The 17460-nt window shown below is 39.2% G+C and overlaps 6 protein-coding genes across 6 annotated transcripts; 3 read left to right on the top strand and 3 right to left on the bottom strand.

Moving 5' to 3' along the window:
- Window positions 1–5372: 5372 nt before the first annotated feature.
- On the top strand, window positions 5373–6408 carry LOC108135549. Its single transcript, XM_017256297.2, has one exon. The coding sequence runs from the start codon at window positions 5706–5708 to the stop codon at window positions 6318–6320; it is 615 nt and encodes a 204-aa protein (XP_017111786.1). The 5' UTR covers window positions 5373–5705; the 3' UTR covers window positions 6321–6408.
- A 281-nt stretch (window positions 6409–6689) lies between these two features.
- On the top strand, window positions 6690–7864 carry LOC108135711 (protein Hook homolog 1). Its single transcript, XM_017256555.2, has one exon. It carries the CDS (start codon window positions 6926–6928, stop codon window positions 7697–7699), a length of 774 nt encoding a protein of 257 aa, XP_017112044.1. The 5' UTR covers window positions 6690–6925; the 3' UTR covers window positions 7700–7864.
- A 1265-nt stretch (window positions 7865–9129) lies between these two features.
- On the bottom strand, window positions 9130–9478 carry LOC108135712. Its single transcript, XM_017256556.2, has one exon. The coding sequence runs from the start codon at window positions 9376–9378 to the stop codon at window positions 9214–9216; it is 165 nt and encodes a 54-aa protein (XP_017112045.1). The 5' UTR covers window positions 9379–9478; the 3' UTR covers window positions 9130–9213.
- A 440-nt stretch (window positions 9479–9918) lies between these two features.
- On the top strand, window positions 9919–10773 carry LOC108135474. Its single transcript, XM_041708382.1, has 4 exons — window positions 9919–9956; window positions 10021–10349; window positions 10410–10563; window positions 10627–10773. Exons 2-4 carry the CDS (start codon window positions 10035–10037, stop codon window positions 10728–10730), a joined length of 573 nt encoding a protein of 190 aa, XP_041564316.1. The 5' UTR covers window positions 9919–9956; window positions 10021–10034; the 3' UTR covers window positions 10731–10773.
- Window positions 10774–11264: 491 nt separating this feature from the next.
- On the bottom strand, window positions 11265–11973 carry LOC108135497 (cytochrome b-c1 complex subunit 8). The gene is made up of 3 exons (XM_017256240.2): window positions 11939–11973; window positions 11485–11667; window positions 11265–11419 (listed from the first exon to the last, which is right to left on the bottom strand). The coding sequence occupies exons 2-3, from the start codon at window positions 11657–11659 to the stop codon at window positions 11325–11327; spliced, it is 270 nt and encodes an 89-aa protein (XP_017111729.1). The 5' UTR covers window positions 11660–11667; window positions 11939–11973; the 3' UTR covers window positions 11265–11324.
- A 478-nt stretch (window positions 11974–12451) lies between these two features.
- LOC108135694 (pH-sensitive chloride channel 2) lies at window positions 12452–16742 on the bottom strand. The gene is made up of 7 exons (XM_017256536.2): window positions 16116–16742; window positions 14379–14503; window positions 13911–14318; window positions 13687–13845; window positions 13472–13627; window positions 13019–13398; window positions 12452–12954 (listed from the first exon to the last, which is right to left on the bottom strand). Exons 1-7 carry the CDS (start codon window positions 16193–16195, stop codon window positions 12718–12720), a joined length of 1545 nt encoding a protein of 514 aa, XP_017112025.1. The 5' UTR covers window positions 16196–16742; the 3' UTR covers window positions 12452–12717.
- Between the last annotated feature and the right edge of the window lie 718 nt (window positions 16743–17460).

Here is a 17460-nt window from a genome sequence, read left to right as displayed (position 1 = left end):
CCGAAATATTTATTTTAATATAATTGCCATTTTAAAATTTTTTGTATTACAATATTTTCAATCAGCTTTGTGTTTACTAGGAAATTTTTGCGATTAAAGGGTTATCTTTTAGATTATGCATTAGTGTAATTGTAGAACAGCCAACTTACAAAGCAGATTTAATAATTAACAACAATTTTGAGAAGCGTTCAATGTTCTACATTTCAAGTGGTAATGGAATTTTGCTTGCGAAATTTTATAAGTAACTTTCGGGTCGTCTATTAATATTCATATCTGCACAGTGCATATCAATTGCATATTGGGCGCAAGGTCGTCTAGTAGTCGGTCAGATAGGCAAACTGTCAGATACTTGCGCTCATGCACAGTCTATTTGCAATAATCAAGCAAATTGAGTGCAACAGACGCTGGCAAGCCCGTATCTATTGGATATTCTTTTGGCAAACTCCAATCGATATTGCCTCGATTCGCAGCTAGACGGTTAATTACGTGACATGTTAGACTCGAAAACAAGTTAAACACGCTCTCGTTCGATTTGTGTAATTAATTGCAGACATCAGAAATCGGACGAGCGAGCGCTCAAAAACAAATTCACCTCGAAATGTGCATTGAACTTTTGCGGTTGCTTTTCTCGCCGACTGAGTGTTGTTTTCCCTTTTTCGTAGCTCGCTTTTTGCAACCAATTCTAGTTGCACTCCGCCGCTGATAACCCACAGATGAACCCATGGGTGTGGGGGTACGGCTATAGAAGGGGTTTTCTGGATGGGGGTTTCTGGATGGGGGTACGGAGGAAGTGGCAGTGGAAGTGAGCCGAGCAGCTGATGCAGTGTGTGTTGATGTTTCAGCCTGTAAACAAATGGCAAGCAAATAATGACAAAGTCGGAGACGAAATTCCAAAAATGTTCGTTATTGTTTGTTGTATTGACTTCATCGCTGGGCTTATCGCTAACCGTTGTCAGATCGAATAAACATGCACGTTCGTATAGTATATACAGTCAAACTCTTCTAAAACGAACTTCCATTTCCCATAAGGCAAATAATTTAATTTAATTTATTTTATTGTGGTCGTACAAATGTTTAAAAAACTTGCAGATCTTATATAAACTTTTTTAAATAACTTTGAGTAAAACTTATTTTATATAAATTACTTTTTTACAGCTTATTTTTTGTGAATTTAAAAGAACGCTGTCGAAATGCTCATTGCTTTTATGTAGAATTCACATATATAAGGAAACCGAAGGCGGATGCAATTAAATGAAATCCAAAATCGTTATATTTGGTGGTAAACCAACTGAACATGCCTACAGAAATTTGATCCTTCTTGAACAATGGTTCGCATTTGAAATATATTGAGTATTATCTCTAATATTAAAAAAGTACCCAGTAGTAGTTGTAATCTTTTATAAAAAATGTTTTCATTTCCTGATGGGAGTTTGAAGTGAGGGATTACGCTTCGCCTAATCTTGAGTTGAGGCAGGAAGCACGCTGATGGGTTGTTAAAGCTTGAAGCGGTCATAACGCATTGCTGGCTTTCAATGTGTGTCAATTGTGATAAGAAACTCTGGGGGGGAGGCAAAGCCATTGTATAAGATCTGAAACGACTCAGTAGCTTCGCCGTGATTGAATACAGTTTGAATTCCTTGCGGAGAGTGTTTATGCCTCACGCTCATGCGTTTCGCCCACTTCATGAGTGCCTGCCATGACTAATTAAGTAACCAACAAAAATAAGAAGAGAAGGCAAAAAAAACTGTTCAAACTCTCAGCATTAAAACGTGCCGACAACTTTGTAAAGGCTGCCAAAAATGCACATTTTTATTTATATTCCCATATACGATGTAGGCACATGCTTTGGGGAGTTGAATTCAACTTGGAGGGGTAACTGAACTTACACGTGAAGCTCGTAGCATTCAAAATTACATAAGTTTTTTTTCCCATTTAGGGTTTTTGCGAAACCTCTTAATATCTGAAAATATCTATTTTGAAACCTAAAAACTATAAACCAAAACTGATGTTAATGTATCATGTTTTCCAGTTATGTATCATGTTATATAGCAATTTTTGTAGTCTTTAATAAAGAACATTGGAAATACATTTTGAATTTAATATTCGGAGAATTGAACGAAATCTGTAGATAATTTAAGTTTCCTAAAAGTATGCAGTAGTGTTTTGGAAAGTAGTGTTTGAGAAAGTTCCCACTAAAAATTAGTAATTAGTGTATTTTCTAGTGTGTTATCAGAAGATAAAATTCGTATTCCTGCTGCCATATGCATTTTCGATTCCTGGACTTTTCTGCCCGTGTGAATCATGAGCATTAAGCATAAAACCGACATTTAGCTGATTGATCTTAATAAGAATTTGTGCGGCAGGACGGAGCACTCGGGTGGAGGATTGCTAACGGATCGTTGAGACGGGTCAATAACATTGTTGGGATGTCTCCTCCGGCCTCCAAGCTTACCTCCATCTCCATCTCCATCCCCATCCCCAACTCCAGCTCCAGCTCCAGCTTCGAGTCCGAATCTGAGTCGCAATTTCGAGGGCGTTGCTGGGCTGCGCCTGCGCAACATAACAAACTTTGTGTTTGTTTCCCTTACTCATTTCTTGTGTGCAGTTTTTAATAACTCAGAGTCAAATTTTGGGGAATGGGCAGGAGCTGGAGTTCCCTTGTCGGAAATCGGAGCCCGACTTTAGTGAGTTATGGCTCTTGAGACTCGTATCTCTGATATCTCACGATATCTTTCCTTATAGTTGATACATCGGCGATTTGCACTTAGCCTGACGCAGAACGGATGTCTGTGCTCGATTGTTAATTGAAATTTGTCGCCAAAATCCCGCAGAATTTGCAAAACAAATTTCTGACCGAACTGCCGGCCCTTTTGCATAATTCATATGTTTTGATTCTTGTCTAAAGCTGTAGCTTTATGCTGATTGCTCTGCAGATTTATGCGCAAGTGCTTGATCGAGGTGTGCTGGCAATGACGGGCGGAAAAGCTGTGCCAAAAACTTCAGACAAACCCTTGTTTTGTAAATAATATGAAAATGCAATGGTTAGTTTGGAACGATTAATATCTTGAACTTGTTATATATAAATACCAGCGAAACTTATCTAAGGAAACACTATTTTAGCTCTACGACAGTAAAACAACATTTTAAGTCGATAAAAATCTTTCATCTTTGATTTATGTGAGTGAAATACTATATATTAGGCATAAAATATTAAACATTACAGTTTCACAAACAAACAAAAACCCCATAAATCAATTCACTTTTATTTGACTTTCCAGTTGCATTTGATTTTTGCTCTCAGGGTGACTTAATTGCGCAATACGTATCTCCTTCGCACTTTCGCCGTCTAGCAAACAAATTAAATCAAGCTGCAGAATCGAAAAATGAAATAAACAAAACCTGATTTTTATGTCTGCAATTCAAATTAAATGCAATTTAACTGAAATTGATAGAACAATTCAAGCGAAACCAGCAATTTCTGTCTGGTCTTCAAAAGCACTTTCAAAAGCACTTGACAGTATCTCAATCCCCAGCCTTCGATTGCCTTCTCATCGTCCTTTGAGTATCTCAAATTTCGTCTAGCTGAAGTCTACGCTTCTGAGGGGCTTTAAGAACCCTTGCCTTGGGCTTCTGTTTTGAACTTGGGGTTCTCCCGTCTGCTCCCTGTCTGCCTTTTGTGGTCCCTTTGTGTTTGGGTTAGATGTTAGTCAAGTTCTGACCTTTTTTTTTTTGGTTGCTTGGGTTAGTCTGCCGAAATTCTGGGTCTTTGTTTTGATTTCGCATTTTGATATCATTTTTCGGCATGTGCGAAGGGAACGAGGAGTGGGTTTGTGTATTCTGTTTATATAATAAGCGGAATTTATAGAGCTGACAATGGGTAGCTTGTAAGTAAATAAATAAATCAAGTATGCGAACAATAAATTTTTAGCTAATTTATTACAGATCTTAGAATAATAATAATAGGTAATGATTTTTTTATTTAAACTATGTAGGAAAAGTAAAATGAAAACCTTACAAGCTATATTATGTTGTGCGTCTTTATAAAAATTAAGATTAAATCAATACATTTAATGTATAGCTATATTTTTAAGTTCGTTTAAATCGAAATTTAAGAATGTAAAAGTGTCTAGATTAGTAATTTTCTTTTGTCTTATTTATTTTCTTTTATTTTTTAATTTAATTGTAGATTTGGCCTAGAGATTTTCGCGCATCTCTGACAAATATTCGCTTGGAAGTTGAGGCATCATTCGTCTCCTCTCCGCCACTCTTGATCTCAATCTTTTGGCTGCCGAAAAAAGTAGCCAGACGTCTGGCTGCATGTGTTAGTGGGTATATATAGTATAGTATCTGCTGTCTGGACTTTTATTGTACGGCTGACCTTGAGTTTATGGAAATTGCATAAGTGGGAACAACTTTGTCATATTAAGAAATATACGCGCACACCAAGAGCCATAGAAAACCGAAGGCAAGTGATGGTGACATAAGAGACCAGACCCTGCCATTGTGTTGAAGGACTCTGCACAAAATGAAGCGAGGAAGCGTGGAAGTAGCTTGAATTATGGGACACGGAGGTATTTCGAATTATGAGTATTCAGGATGTTAATATATTTTCTTTTTCGAGGGCAACATCCATCTTCCACACCCTAAAGTCCGCTTCCTGGGCCCACAATCTTAATGGGATTCCATATGCATGGCATAAACCAAAAATCACATATCACAAAGCGCTGCCAAATGAATTACAACTTGCGAGAACGACGCACAGGCAGTGGGCAAGAAAACAAATAATGATCAACCGCACATAATGCATATCCATGGGCAGATCGATAACCCTTATCAAGTGTGCGGCATCGCGAAGCCGAAAAATACAAATTATGCTTTACAAAAAACAAAAAGAAACAAACACAAAACACACAACACACAACAAAGTCACATAAAAGGTAACCGATTTTGCAATACTCTTTACCCAAATTCCAGTTGTTGAAATATGAAAGGTAATTTAACTTTCGATAGAGTTTTTATTATATGAACGTTTTTGTTACGGGTCTGCTAAAAAGAAAAGCATATAGTTTTTGATTTAAAAAACTTTTGAAAATATTTTTAATAAACTAATAGGGAATAAAAAGTGCAAATATGTTTAAATAATAATATGTGTGCTTAAAGTCTCAGTTTGCGTGCTTCGATTATTGCCTCCAGTTTTCGAAGGCGTAGTGGGCGTGTCTGGTATTACCCTTACAGCCGGAAAAAAACACTCACAAACTTTTACAGAAACTTAGCCCACCTTGAACCTGAGTTTATCAAATTGCAGTCATTTTTTCTTATTCGTACCAGCTCGCAAATTTTTATTAGTTTGAAATAACTGAAATTAGTTGGTGGTAAGCGTGGTTGATTTTCACTTTCAACCTGAAAAAATACACTTGTTTTTAAAACGGTTAGTGAGTTTTTGCTTTTTTGAAAAGAGTATGTATGTAAAAGGGTATGGAGTAGAAGATTCATATGTTTTTATGCAGAATGATTTTATAAAAATAACAAACCTTTAACTCTTTTTCAAGGATAGTATACATTCAAGATTTACATTATTATTTTAGTAAGTAATCTTATCTTCCTTAAACGAAGTTTGCGATCATTTTTAAATCAATTAAATAAGTGACAAAATTACACGTAATTAGGCAAAAGTAAGTCCAAAAGTAAGAAAATTATTATCTGGAATGACCAGGGGCGTAAGGATCTCAAATGGTGGAATCCCTAGGATGCAGAATGAAAATCAGCAATCTCCAGAGATAATTCATACTCGTCAAAAGAGGCAAAAACCACATTCCAAGTCATTAAGACAGCCATTGCAGTCAACACAAGTATCCAACCAGTATGTGAGCTCCACAAGTTTGAGGTACAGGAGTGGCCACAAGTCTGAAGAGGATTTCGGTGCGTTGATGCAGCGGGATTATAAGGCCGAGAAGCATCACACCGATCGCCAGGCCCTCGCCGATATAATCCTGATGCAGGCTCGACGCATCGAGAAACAGCAGCGGGAACTGCGTCGAATAAAGGCCCACTATGAGTGCCAGGTGTCCACCATCAAGAACAATGCCATCATGCTGGAGTCCCATCTGCAGAAAGTCCTGGCCAGTGTCCACCATCGGGATCGGGCAAGGCGGATCGGCCACCACTACCAGGACATGTGCGGTGCGGTGGAGAATTTGGCTAATTGCGGCATTAATATAAAGCCGCAGTCCGTGGCCAACCATCTGCTGATCAAGTATCTCAACTCGCACCCGGCCAGAAGCACTAATGAAAATATAAGCACCTACAGGAATATGTTGTGAATTGTATTCTTGTGTGTAGCCTATCTTTCCATTAGTTCTTCTAAGAGTGCTTTGTTTATATCAATAAAATACCCATTTAAAATCTTAAGCGGAATTTAGAAAACAAGGTGAACCAATTAAATGGCTTACGATTTTCTTTTGTATAAAATACATTTATTTTGGTGGGTGTGTAGATATTTAGATGTTGTCATCCAAATAATTTTTAATACAAACATTTAATTTGGTAAAAAATGTAGTTGTAGTTTTTGATTTCTGTTAATATTTCTTCTCAAAACTTTTTCAATAAGCTAGCAATTATTAATATGTTCTTAAGTCAAAACAATATCAAAGAATTGTTTTTTTTTCGATATTTGGTTGGCAGTTATTTCCCTTAAAAAGTTTAACTTATGAAAGTTCGACTTTATCAAACTATTAGTTTTTTTTAAAAGACGCAGTCCCCTCATCGAAACCTTTCAAAATCACAACCCCAGTGACGAACCGTCAAAACACAGCCCCACCAAACTGTGTGTTTTGGGATGTGTTTGATATTTATTTGCTGTCTGGACTGCCAAAATTCGACGGCTTACCTGTCCGGTAAATAGAGTTGCTAAATTGTACCAAAATCGATGCCGCACCACGATCGGGCCAAGGCCCGGCTGGAGCACGAGGTGACCCTCCTCCGCTGCGAGGTGGCCTCGTTGCGTTCCAAGCAGGAACAGCGGCGAAGGGCTCGCCAGGAGCAGGTGGCGCTGCAGGCGCGTCTGGAGCAGGAGATCCAGGTGCTGCAGAACGAACTGGCCGCCATGCGGTGCGATCGGGATGAGCGGGAGTGCGGCGGAGCCGAGCAGTGTTCCCTGCTGAACGAGCGGCTGGAGAAGCTGGACGGGCACGTGGTCAAGCAGGAGCGGTACATTGCCTTCCTCGAGGAGCAGATCAACAACACGCGCACCAAGTACCAAGAGCGGATGAGCGATGTCCGCCAGAACGCCGACCTGGTCGAAAAGGAGCTGAAACGAGTGCGCCAAGAGGTGAAGTCCATTGCCGAACAGGCTGGCGAGGTGGATCGCCTAAAAAAGCAGCTGGGCTTCCTGAACGCCAAGTTGGACCGCCGCAATTCGATCATCTCCAAGTACGAGGCCCAGCACAAGGAGATGATGGCCATTGTTGGGGATCTTCGGAGGCAGTTGGAGGAGAGCGAGCGTATCAAGGGTGGCGGAAACCCAAGCAAAGGCCACCGCAGAAGGACCCATGGAGGACCCAGGGAGGACCAAAAAGACGCCAACTTGACGGCTCCTAAACGTTCACCAGTTTTCAAGAAGCCCACCAGCTTTGTCTATCTGTCCGCGGCGCTGAAAAAAAAGCTGAATAACCCTAGCCAGGATCTTCATACCGCCGAGTAAGCCATCTAACCAAGGATCAAATCAATGATCCACAATCAAAATTTTAGTTTGGCGCACCTTGGAAGAAAAATTCTTTTGTAATAGAATACCTTTGTAGCACAACAAAATATGTATATATTTTATGTTTGTATATAAAAATTCAATGGGTAAATGCACCAAACGGAACTTCAGTCAGCATGAATTCGATGGGCGGCGGAGTTCCCAGAACTTCCCGCTTTACAAGTTCATTGACAAGCTTGTAAATTATCCATTCAGCAGTCTTGAAGAATCGGGTTATTGATCTGGTTTAATGGATTAGTTTATTTTGAATGTTTTTGTGTGCTAAGCAATTGCTATTGAAGGGGGCAAACCTGATGGCGTTATGAATTTAAAAATAAACAATGACTAAATGTGGGGAGGGTAATCAGTTTCATGACCTTTGAGCTTCTGAGTTGGTTTTTCATAGTCTTAGAATAGTCTTTTTCATAGTCTTTAAAATATATCTCTTTTATTGTACTGAATTTCATTACCGAATAATTTTGTTTACATACTGTATTTACCATTTGAACAAGAGTCTTACAAAAATTAGGTACAAAAACGAATAAAAAGTTTGAAATCGATACCCTGACATACATAGGTATATGCGAATTTAATAAGGAATATTGGATAGGATTAGGACTGGCAGTTTTTGTAGCCCTACCATATTTCGTATATCTTATTTAACCCATGATCAAGACTAGCCAATGGATGAGTTATAATTTGAATAGTTAGAGCTAGCCCTATAAGCAAGTCACGTTTACTGGATGTTCTAATGCAATATTTCAGCATAAGAGCACGTACCGTCAAATAGCATTAATACTGCGACCACTGGGCAATGAGTCAATACGGGATTGCAGAATGAAGCCGCCTGAAGTCGGGCGTCTTTTGAATTCTAATGCTGCACCAGGAAGTGCGTGCAGACATTGGGCAATCAGTCGCCGGTCAATTGAAATCGTTTGTGGATAGCAATTGCGATTGATTGGATATGGCTTCGCCTCCGGCAAGTGGGCCAAAAGTTCAGCTCTTCTTGAGTGACAAAGCCGCCTCCGAAGCACTGGAGCACATTTGGAGTATTTGAATAAGCAATCTTATCGCAAGACCTTCTGCCATGAATCACATTCGTCTAATGATGAAATTAGCCAATTTTGGTCTGGATTTTTAGCATGTTCCATGGGAGTTTTTGGGGGGCGGTCAGACCAGTTCAACTGGCCTTCGAAAACAATTATAATGCGTTGGGCGTATTGTTGTGCAAACAAACACAAACACCACCGAAACAAACCGACGACCCTGAAACTGAAACGTACAAGTACTAGTACCCAAAATATTACACATATATGTACATAGGTATTGCGCGTGACGTCACTGCCTCGAGGGGTGCTCCAAAAAACATAGAACTGAAACAAGATTCAAGGTGGCTTGATGTAGTTATTATTATTAGTCCTTAGCGTACATTACATTATTATTATTGCATTAATTAAACACTATAAATCATCAATCTACGTGCCCGAAAAGCAGCGAAAATTGTTTTTTAGCAGCAGGACCACGAAGAAAATGCCCACGGCAATGGATAAAAGCTGCACGTTGACCACCTTCGAATCGACCAAAGCCTGCAGCATGTTGTAGATGCTTTCGCTGCGCACTTCGTTGCCGCAGCAGTCCATCAAGTAACTAATATTGGTTAAAAACTATATAGATTTATTCTAATTGTTTTGTTTGCGAACAGCTGGTCGGGGTGCTAGAGGTGGAACTATCTTTCTTCAATCATACACATATATCGTTGATTTCTCCTCCCCGAACATCTGGCAACTCTAAGCAGGTAGATGACTCCGCTATTGTTCTCATACTAAAATGTTTACGAATCTTCGGTTATGATTCAAACGGATTTCATTTCGTTTGGAATTGCGACAACCCAAATGTAAACAATACCAAATCAGCTTTTTCTGCCATTCACATGTCGAAGTAGCTTATGATTTTGCTAAAGGCGCCAATGGAATCAGATTTGTACTTTCCTAATAAATACAACATTTAAGATATAAAACAATAGAATTAAATACGCTAATCAAAAGTGCAAACTAAAACTATTAAAGATACAAAATGGTTGGCACTAAACATATAAATAAATTAGCGGCGAAAGAAAGGAAGAATTTATTGAAGCGATGTGGTCTAGCAAGGCCCAATGAAATAGAATGCGAGGACGTAGATCTAGTAGCAGGTCCTAGCACATCAGTTGCTGTCAAACGTAATAAAACCGAATAAAATCAAATTGATTGAAGTTGTATATTAATATATATTTTATTTATTAGAAGACGAATTTTTGATGGAAGCCTTCGCAAAACCGGAATTCCATTTCGACCTGACCCAAGGATCCCCACCCAACGATCAGGTGGGTGAGCTGACGAAGAGGGTCCAGGCTTTGGAGAAGAAGCTGGAGGCCAACACAAAAACACTTGAAGCCAATACAAGGCAGTTGGCAGAAAGCACCCATCAGGTGTCAAAGCTAGCGGCCTTGTTACAATTTTTTCACAAGGGAAAGAAAAAAAAAGTAGCTGTCGATGTGGCGTTCCCGGTCTCTAGCGATGAGGATCTCCTAGATTTAGATCTAAAGATAAGTTTAGGGTCTAAAGGAGACTATGTAAGTCATTATACTCATATTCAAGATGGGCGTGCAATTGACTCTGATCTTTTCTTTCAGATTCAAGCCATAACTACTTTGTTGGAGCGCAATAATCTGCCAAAGGCAATTCAAAGTGTGTTGACAGAGCAACTGCTATGCGAATACAATATAGATGGTGTCAACGGAAAGAAGGCGTTGAAAACATTTCCGGAATTCTTTTCAGTTTTAATCGGTATGTTTATTTGTGGAAAATATTGCAGATATTTTAACTGATTATATTATTCTTTGTCAACAGACAGCATAAGTTCGTTGGAGGACCAGCAGCCGGCGGAGAAGGCCCTGGCACACGCCCTATCTTGTGTTAGGAACAATGCCAATAAGAAAAATTATAAAAAATAGATGATATCCACCTCTTTAAAAATAAATAAAAATTTTAATTGCATATATGTGTATGTCCCAACTGTGTCCTGCGACTCTTTTAACAAAATTGGCATCAAAATGAATATGGAAAATGTTGGCGCCAACACATTATTATTTCAGGAGCATTTTTCTGTTTGTTAATAAGCCCAGCTGATTAACAGCAATTTATAATATAATTTTGTACTGCCTTAAAAACTTCTAACTGCATATATAAAACCTTCTGCAAGATTATAGAAATGCCGATCGAACAGGAATCACCCATAATTAGGTATGACTATATCTTTAGGTGGTTAACTTTGATAAAACTTTAGGTTGGAGAGCTTGTAGAGAATGTAATCTTGGACTTAAACCAATTAACGCATACGGCTGACTTCTCAAAAAAAACACAAGTAGTTCTTTAAAATGTTTAACAATGTTTACAATTAAATTGATTTAGCTTGCTTTAACCTCAAGACCTCCTGAACACAAAGTTTTCGTGGATTAGCCTTCCAGCAACCGAAACACACAACTCTCTTGAACTGTGGGTTTAGTTTTATTAATTAGTTTAACATAACTATTTGCTAGTTGGGGCGATTATTCGTCGTTCGCATAGTCAGCGGGGTTCTTGCGCATCAGGGCGGTGTGCTGGCGCTCGGTCAGATCGTAGATCAGGTAGCCCAGGATGAAGGCTGTAAAGGGTGGAAATTGGATTATCAGCGAGTACTCGGGATTATACATTGCTGGGGGCACTTACGTGGGGTAACGATGAAGACGTTGGAGCGGAAACGACGCACCATATTGGGCAGACCCTTGCTGATCGCTCCGGCGAAGGCGCGCTGCTCAAAGGGCGACAGTTTGTAGGTGACGATGCCGTGCACCTTGGCCAAGTTGCCAAAGTGCTGGCCATTCAGGATCGAGGACAGACGCATGGTTCAGGGGCTACGGAGGAGAAAACCACCAGATTAGCAACTGCACAGGAAGTGGACCAGGATTTGGATGAAGACGCAGATCGTTATTATAAACATTGTGGCTTATGGCACTGGTGCAGCAACCCCCGGAGGTTATGTAATTTTCGCACTGCTCCGCGGAAAAAGGCGGCCGAGTACGTCTGACGCTGTGGGCGATCACTGCACTTTTGGCAGCCCATAATTGTGCATATTTTTAGAGCCAGCACCTGTCGTTGCACGAATTATGATGCCAAATTTTACCTTGAAATTCGACTTTTACGCTGCAAATTCCTCTTGACTCGTCTCAACCAGTGTGACCGTGGACGGACCGCTTGAATATGCCACAACGGTAGGCTTTATTTTTTAAATAATACCCTAAATATGCCACATAAAATAGGTGGTTAACCTGGATACCAGCTTAGTGCAGACCAGCACCGTGAATAATAACTTGGTAGACTTTTAGCATAGACTTAAGCCGATTTTTACGATTGTTGATTAATGACTTGTAATCGGAGTTTGAATTTTGAAAGTGTGTCCTGTGTCGTACAAAATCAATCTGTGGAATGTGATTAATTTTATATTTTAAAATTAGTGTGTTTTAATTGAACTCAGCCGTTGCCTTGATGTTCAGTAAAATTCACCGTATCAGTAACAGCAAATGGTTATTAAGAAAACGTTCAAATTTCGTTGAAGAGAGCAATATTTATAAGGTAAAATGATATATTCCCAAAATGACACACGAAAATGTAAAACCAATGGCTACTATTTTTACTATTTAAGAACAAATTTGAATTTTTTAATTGCATACATTTTATTGCGTTACAAGAATTATTTTATAAATACGATTTTATCACTTGGTTAAACATAGTCATCAAATTACGTATATATATTTTTTTCGATTTTGTATCTGGTAATATTGCTTTATTATTGATTAACATTTGTACAGCTATGAGATGATGCATCTTACAATTCAACAATTATTTGCGTGAGCAGGACTACACAAATAGACAAGATTTCACATAAAAGGCAACCAGTGTCGCTCACAAAACATAGACGAAGGTCCAGTACAAGGCGTTGAAGGCCAGGAACATCGCGGGGAAAAGAAATCGGGAGCGCCGATCGATCCACATTGCGATCTCCTGCGGAGTCATTGTGGTGAAAGTGGGCGGCGTGTCCTTTTTGTCCTTGTCCATGTCCACGATGTGATCGTTGGTAGTCCGCTCACTGCAAATGGACACGGTGTCGGCGCACTCGGTCTTTATGATCGGTAAATTGGGCTAGGGTTAAAAACAAAAGATTACTACACATGTCTTGGATGGGCGATATATCTGGAGTACTAACATGAACTGTCAAGTAGTTGTTGAAGCTCTGGTTCATATTGCCATTTCCATTGCGAACACTCTCCGTGCTTGAGACAATGTTGTCCAAACTGGAGCAGGATCTCGCCCTAGAATCGTTGCTCAGGCTGCCGCCAATTTGACGACGTGCAGGCCGCGGCGTTAAAGTGGACTTGATGATGTACTTGCTGTTGACCTTCTTCAGCTCAATGTTCTCTTTGCGGCGCCAGATCGTGTTGACAAAGGCGAATTCCACCAGGCTGCCGAAGATGAAGAAGGTGCAGCCGAGGAACCACACCTCCGACACCTTTATGTAGCTCACCTTGGGCAGGGTCTTGCTCTGCGACGAGGACAGGGTGATAAACGACAGCATGGTGCTGGTTCCTGGCAAGGAAATATATTTTTATTTAAATATAAAAAAAAGAAAGTTACTTGAGTTAAAATCAAATTATCTTACCCAGCATAATCCGCGGAGGAGAGGCATCCGCCTGCAGCCAAAAGGACACCCATGAGATGGCCACGATCATCATAGAGGGCACATAGTAGTCCAGCAGATAGAAGCCAATTTCACGCTTCAGATTGACAGTAAAGCTCAGCGAACTGTAGTTACCCACTGTGGAGTATCAAGTATTTAGAACAAGTCCTTGAACAAACACACTTTTATTAGCTCACTGAAAGCTCCATGGCGCAGATTGAAGCCATCCGACTCGACCACAGTGGTGTTGTGCCAATAGTTGGCCATGTTGTACTCCGTCAGTCTCATTTCCGGATCGAAGGAGATGGGTCTGACCTGTTCCCATTCCAGGACCAAGTCAGAGGTGTTGTACATCCCTGGCGAAAACGGAAAGTGTCATCCAAAATCAAAATCAAAACGGAAAGGCAATCGAGTCACTTACAGCTCTCCAGGATTGTGGAGCAGAACTGCTGATCGAAGGGGAACTTCTTGAAGTTCATCCAGCAGTAGAGGGTTGCCTCCATGCGGGTGGAGATAATCACGTTTCCCTCGGGCGACAGCGAAGTCAGGACGTCCTTCTCGTCCGTTCCCAGGATACTGGACTCTCGTTCATTGGCGAAGAAGATGTGCGGCAGCCAGAGGCGCTCGCTCAGGTGCTTCTGGCCCAGGATATTTTCGGCTGGTGGGTCCACAAAGTCCTTGAAGGCCAGACGTTTGTCCTGGAACTGCAGCTGCAGGAGGGCGTGCATCTTGAACTGCAGCAGGTCGGAATTGAGATTCTGCAGGAAGTACACATAGATTCGCGTTTTCACCACAATGGGCAGCTTTTTCGCCGTCACTGGGTCGTAAACTAGGGAGTGAAAAATCGTTTAAGTGGAGTTCTTTGCTTTTTCCGAGATCAATATCCTACCATATGGCCTCTCAAGCCGATCATAACGGCAGACATGGGTTAATCTTTGGATAAGTTGGGATTGCTGCAAGCTTGTGTTCAATAAAGGAGGACACTCCTCGTCATCGTATGTTTCGTTAGTGGTTCTAAAAATTAAAAATAGCAAAACAAAGTTTTGAATTTTATTCAAATTTTGTAGTAATAGTTATAATTTAAAACTAGCACTAATATCAGTGTTAATTTCATTTTATATTCGACTTTTCTTTTCGCCCCTTATATGTACCTTAATTAAACAAGCTTTTGTATTCGTGTTAGTATTAAAATGCCAGTTTTTTTACTAGCTAAAATAACAAACTATTTTCGTTTCACAAAAAGTAGAAACCTTAGGTTAACCCAATTATACTATAAATTATTTAAGTTAGAAAATGTTCTCTTACTCTAGGAAAAGTGGCAAGCAAAGGTATTTTTTTTTAAGGAAACTTGAAAAAGAAACTTTAACAAAAGGACTTGGCTAAAAACTTCCGCCTTCAAATGAATTTAATCATATTAAAGTACTATTAAAAGTATCTAAAAATATTGTAGAAATATTATTTAACGGTGTTTAATATTTCAGCGTTACTTTGTATTTAGTTTTTAAATATATACGAATTTATGATCACTGTTCCAGATCACAACTAAGACGATTTTCTTGGGCTCGAACATTTTTTTTAAAGGTGAGTTAGTCTGACTGAGCACTGAGCACCTGAGCAGCTGTGCAAGCTCATTTGCAGCTACCTTAAAGTGTCAAACAGCAGAATAAATGGTTGAATAAAAATAAATAATAGCAAAATATTTGTCTTCTCATGTGGCACTCATTATTTAACTCGCATTTTATTTCTTTATTTACTCCGTATTTGTTTGCTTGCGCAACAACAAATAATATTTCATTCAGCTAATCGAGTTGACCTGGTCCCAACTGTAAACTAATTATAATACTGTTGATAAAGAATTAGATCTTGAACTTATCCGATAAAAAATTTTCACCGTTCTGCGACCTTTTTTTGCACATCAAAGACAAAAAGCCGACTGTAAATAATTTTCGGTGCTTGTTTTGCGATTTCGAGAAAATCTTAATTAAATTCTAATCTGTGGATTTATTTACGCAGATTGGTTGAGATTTATCAGAGGAACTCTTGTTGCGAAATACTTAAAAATAAATATCCCGACTAGAATAATTTTAAAGGGCGATAAGAAGGTATGGAAATATCTACGCATATGAAATTTCCCAGGGACAGGAAATATTTATAAACAAATTTACCAAATTATTTTATGCGTAACTCTTTTCTTATCATCTTTCATGTAAACATTTTCATTTGAACATCTTTTGGTTTCATTATCAGTCAACCAATTTGAAGTACCCTTATCAAAATTATCAAGATGGGAATTTTCGACAAAATGTATTTAATCTGTTCTCCTATTGACTATCTATCTATTGTGTTCTTCAGGTGACTTATTATTGCAGGCTTTGTTTTTAGTAAAAATATGTATTTTCATACATCTGTTTAAAAAGTTTTGTCTATTAATTTTGTAGTCATATTTTGCTTAAGGGTGCAACGTTCGATACTCCGTTCTTCAATGTCAAAAAAAAGAAATTATCTAAGTATAGACAATTCTGCAAAAATGTATCTTTATCAGTCCACTGCTGACATATTCATTTGAATGATTTATCAGAACGTTTTTGTTCTGGGTATTTCCCGGCAAAATCTGACTAAAACTCACCCTACTGAAGCCCGGATGCTGCAGCTGAAGATCAGCGTAATCCACAAGACTTGGTTCAGCTTCAGGTTCAAGTTCCTCATATTGCAGGATTTTTGTTTAATTAATGGGTTATTTTTTTTTGATTTGGAGCAGGTTTGCAACTGTTTCTTTTGGTGGCCGTAAGCAAAGTGATTCGATTGAGTTGGCTTGTCAAATTATATGCTCATGTTTCACACGATCTCCTCGCACATTCACTTCACACATTCACTTTGCAATTAATGCAAATCCACGTCGTTGGGTGATTTTATTTTTTATTTACGAATTTCCCGCAGCTCTCTCGAGGACGAGTGCCTGTCGCTCCGGTCTCCAGTCGCCGGAGGTTTGAGATCGCGCCGCGTTTGCGCCCCCAGAAATACAGAATAACTGCTCTGCCTCTGCTTCTGCTGCCTCTGTCGACGCCGACGTCCCAATGCGCACTGAGTTGTAGGCGGAATAGCGCTCGGCTTTTTTTCGGGCCTGATAAGACCAGGTAATGCTAAACTTCGGGGTTACTTCACACTCGACTTCAACTCCCAACCGAAAGCGAACCACTCAACAACAACAGCTACAGTGGCAGCAGCAGCAGTAGATATTGTTAGCTGGTCAAGAGCTGGAAGGCAATAGCGCAGGGTCGATTGGGGATCGCCTCACTTATAAGCATTCTATAGACCATATACTATGTATTATCACCCGCGTGCGTTTGCCACTCGGAGAAAAAGTGCATCAGCGGAGAAGTGGAGATTAATGATAAGACCTTCTTCTCAAATGTGTTTTTTAGTGCAATTTCTTATCCAATAGTCCTGAACACTGCTACCCAAAGGAACTTCAAGGACATTTCATTTACTAAAATTCCTATGATTAATTCACGACTCATATATTACATGAACATTAAAACTATAATAAAATTTTCGCAGTTCAACTAATATATGAATATATATAGCTCATAGGAATCTTTGAATAACTACATTTGATTTACCTAAATGTTTGGGAACTTTGGAACACATTTTTAATAACATACATGAAAATATTTGCCTTCTGGGCTTATTAAAAAAATATATACGCTCACATAAAAGTATCTTAAAAATGCAAATTATATGAAAATAATAGTAGTACACCTTGATAATTAGAATCGTTATATAAAACCATTTTTTTAAGTATGAACATATAATATGAACACAACCAACGAATTACAGTAATTACATGATATTGGGTTTGTTTAAATTCTGGGAATATAGCACCTAACATTTGGGTAAATAAAAATTGTATTAAAAACAATATTATCTTTATTTATTTTTGGCTATCCACGAGAGAAGGAGCTAAAACATGA

This window comes from Drosophila elegans, unplaced genomic scaffold (genome assembly GCF_018152505.1).
Source record: "Drosophila elegans isolate 14027-0461.03 unplaced genomic scaffold, ASM1815250v1 contig_208, whole genome shotgun sequence".
In the NCBI taxonomy this organism is placed as follows: Eukaryota; Metazoa; Arthropoda; class Insecta; order Diptera; family Drosophilidae; genus Drosophila; species Drosophila elegans.
This window is presented reverse-complemented; position numbering and strand designations above follow the sequence as displayed.